We start from the raw sequence: 3031 nt of genomic DNA on the forward strand, positions 1-3031 counted from the left end.
GGGCTTTACGGCATAACCAGGTTTCATTCGCCCGGGCCCCTGGACAGTTGCCCTCACCCCCATCGGCGGGCCTGACAATTATAATCTTTCAGGAGGGAAAAACATGCTTTTTAATATTTAGTTTAATGATTGACTAGTGGAGGCCCTGAAATAACATGTAGTACATCTCTCCAAGAGTATCAGTTTAAATATGACTTGAAATATTTAAATTATAATTTTATATAACATAGTGTTTCATTGTTTCAAATATGCTTATAGAATGGTGACAGGCAAGTTACAAGGACTGAACTTCGTAGAGCAATTGAATGTGGATGGTCTTTCCGACTAACAGAAGAAGAGTTTCATGAATTGATGATTCTTCTTGATCCAGGACATACTAACCTAATTCCATGTCAAAATTTTCTCAATATTTTTGAAAAAAATGGTAACTACAACAAACAGGTAATAAACATGTATGATTATTTATAACATTTTCAATTGTTACACAGATAATGATTTTCACTGTTAGATTATTTTACCCAGCACTTTCAAGTTAGTGTCTTATTAACTAAAATGTGAAAAGTTAGGAAATGCTGTCATTATTACAGTGGTGTCAAAGTGTTAGTTTGACATTCAAGATAAACCTAAGTCTGAAAAGGTAATAGAGTCATGAACATGATGATCTTATCTTTCACACGTATTTTGTTGATAAAAATGATGAATATGTACCCATAGCTCAAATTTCATTTGTACAACACTAAAATAATACATACTGCAGTACTTATAAGGAAAAAGGTTGTTGATTAAATTTTTATTAATGGATGGTACAATAATCTATCATTAAATAATTAATTTTACTTCATTAAAATCAATAATTTTGTTACAAATTATAACCATTAACTATTAATTGTTTTTGTTTCTTAACATCTTATCAATTACAGTGCTATAATATTGTCTATTATTTAGAATATACCACTGTAACCTTTTTTAAGATTGTGTACAGGGTGAACTTACAAATTCATTTGATTTTCAAATAGCAAGAGACTTGTTTCAAAATGTAATTTTCGCTCATAAACAGGAAATAATATATATTTCTAATAGTTTTGACTAATAATTTGATCAATATTCAAAACTACAGTAAAATTACTGGTAATTTGTAATGAAAACCATAGACTATAATCTTTATGTTTAAGAAATTGTTACTTAGGTGTCTACTAGTTGGACTATCAGCAAATGCCTTTTTTTAACATTTCTGAAAAAAAAAACAATAATTTTTTTTAACCAACATGGCTTTGTTGATTTTAAAGTAAGCATTTTCACTTTATTTTCCTGTATAGGGAAAAAACACTTCTAAAATCCTCAGTGAGAAACAATTTGAAGAGCAAAAGAAATATTTAGCACACAAGTATCAAAACATGAGCTCAAAAAAGTTGAAATCCAAGCTTAAAATTCATTTAAACCAAAGTTTGGCAAACATTGAAAAGGTACGTAACCTAACCAAATAACTCTTTAATGAAATACATTATCAATTTGATATATATATATCAGAGCCTCAGTTTATGATTTTATAAGTTTTTAGATCAGTTAGATTTAATTTCTTTATGTTTTAGTGTTTCTGAGCTGTCTAATGTCAGTTCTGTAGGTTATTGGTTCTGATAATTAAAATTACATTAAAAAATAAATACATTGTTATGTTGTGAATGACTTTTGCTGGTGAAGAGAGATAATAAGCAATTATATTTATCATAAGACAATACTACTAGACTTATTGTAATTTTAAACACCATATACATTCTCTATTTGTCCCTTATGGTGTTTCTGAGAAAATATTATATACTTCTCAGGAAAACCCTAAGAGACCAAATAAATAATTTAGTGTTTAGAAATACAATAAGTCTCATACTATTGTCTTACGACAAATATAGTTGATTATAATCACAATTTGCCAGCAGAAGGCATTTACTCCATAACAATTCTTATTCTAACAAATTAACTACTACGATGTTTGTTGATTTCCAGTCGGGTTAAACTTATGAACTCTGGTATTGAGCAAAACATATTGTTGGGAATGGATTTGGTAGACATAGTGTGGTGTGATTGCATAATACACCCTTTTTCCAAGGAAAAATCCTAAAAGACCAAATGAAAAGCATAGTGTTTTAAAATACAATAAGGCTAATACTGTTAATTGTCTTATGACAAATATAACTGAAAAAGTATATATGTATGTTGAAAACAAGTAAAATAAAAGATTGTAAGTTAATTGACCTATATATATATCACTTATGTGAGCAGTATGGCCTAATACATGGTTAATGCTTTATTAGGATTTTTATACAAAAGATTTTGAGTTTGAGGTTTGCCCAAGACATGTTGTATCATTGAGCAACACTTTACCCCAACTGCTTCAGTCTATCTATCTATATGATAAGTACAAGTGGATAGCTAAAGCTGAGGGTTAACCTGTAATGGACTAACATCCCATTGTGGGGTAATGTGTCACCATTCTAATCCTCTTGTGCCACAGGAAACTAGAGCTAAACATTGGCCTTATATGTCTTTTGAGGTGTGATAAGAATTACCTTATTTTAGTTATTTTTAATATATGACCTTTAGTTTTATGCTGTTAGTATTTCAATATTTGCTTTAAGAAACCTATATTTAATGTAAAGTTTTTAAAGTTTCCTGACAGCTAAATAAAATCTACTAAAGGTTGTCTTTTTAGTCATAAATTTGTAAATTATGTATTTTGAAAAATGTCACTCTGTTCGGATTAATTAAATATCTACAAAACATTTATATGAAACTAAAATAAAGTCAGGCAACATACTACTATTTTGTTAAATGTTAAGCATTTATACATATTTCAATTAGAATTTCATCAATATTGTAATTAGATTAGTATATTAAACTAGCAGGAAACTGCTAAATTAAATGAAAATAATGATGAATTCAATACAATACACCTTAAAAGATATTATATATATATATATATATATGTGTGTGTGTATTAAAGTCTCGGGTGCAAGCCTACTGAAGTGACTAAACAATT

The 3031-nt window shown here is 28.5% G+C and overlaps 1 protein-coding gene across 3 annotated transcripts in view; it reads left to right on the top strand.

Moving 5' to 3' along the window:
- The window catches only part of LOC111088393 (EF-hand calcium-binding domain-containing protein 6-like), a 102559-nt gene that overhangs the window by 70868 nt on the left and 28660 nt on the right, over positions 1-3031 (top strand). For 2 of the 3 annotated variants that reach the window (XM_022398409.1, XM_022398508.1), the window contains exons 13-14: positions 259-441; positions 1317-1463. In XM_022398409.1, coding sequence (XP_022254117.1) covers positions 259-441; positions 1317-1463 — 330 coding nt within the window. The remainder of the gene's footprint in view (positions 1-258; positions 442-1316; positions 1464-3031) is intronic. The other variant, XM_022398458.1, reaches the window with a different exon arrangement.

The sequence above is a fragment of the Limulus polyphemus genome, unplaced genomic scaffold (genome assembly GCF_000517525.1).
Source record: "Limulus polyphemus unplaced genomic scaffold, Limulus_polyphemus-2.1.2 Scaffold3, whole genome shotgun sequence".
Taxonomy (NCBI): Eukaryota; Metazoa; Arthropoda; class Merostomata; order Xiphosura; family Limulidae; genus Limulus; species Limulus polyphemus.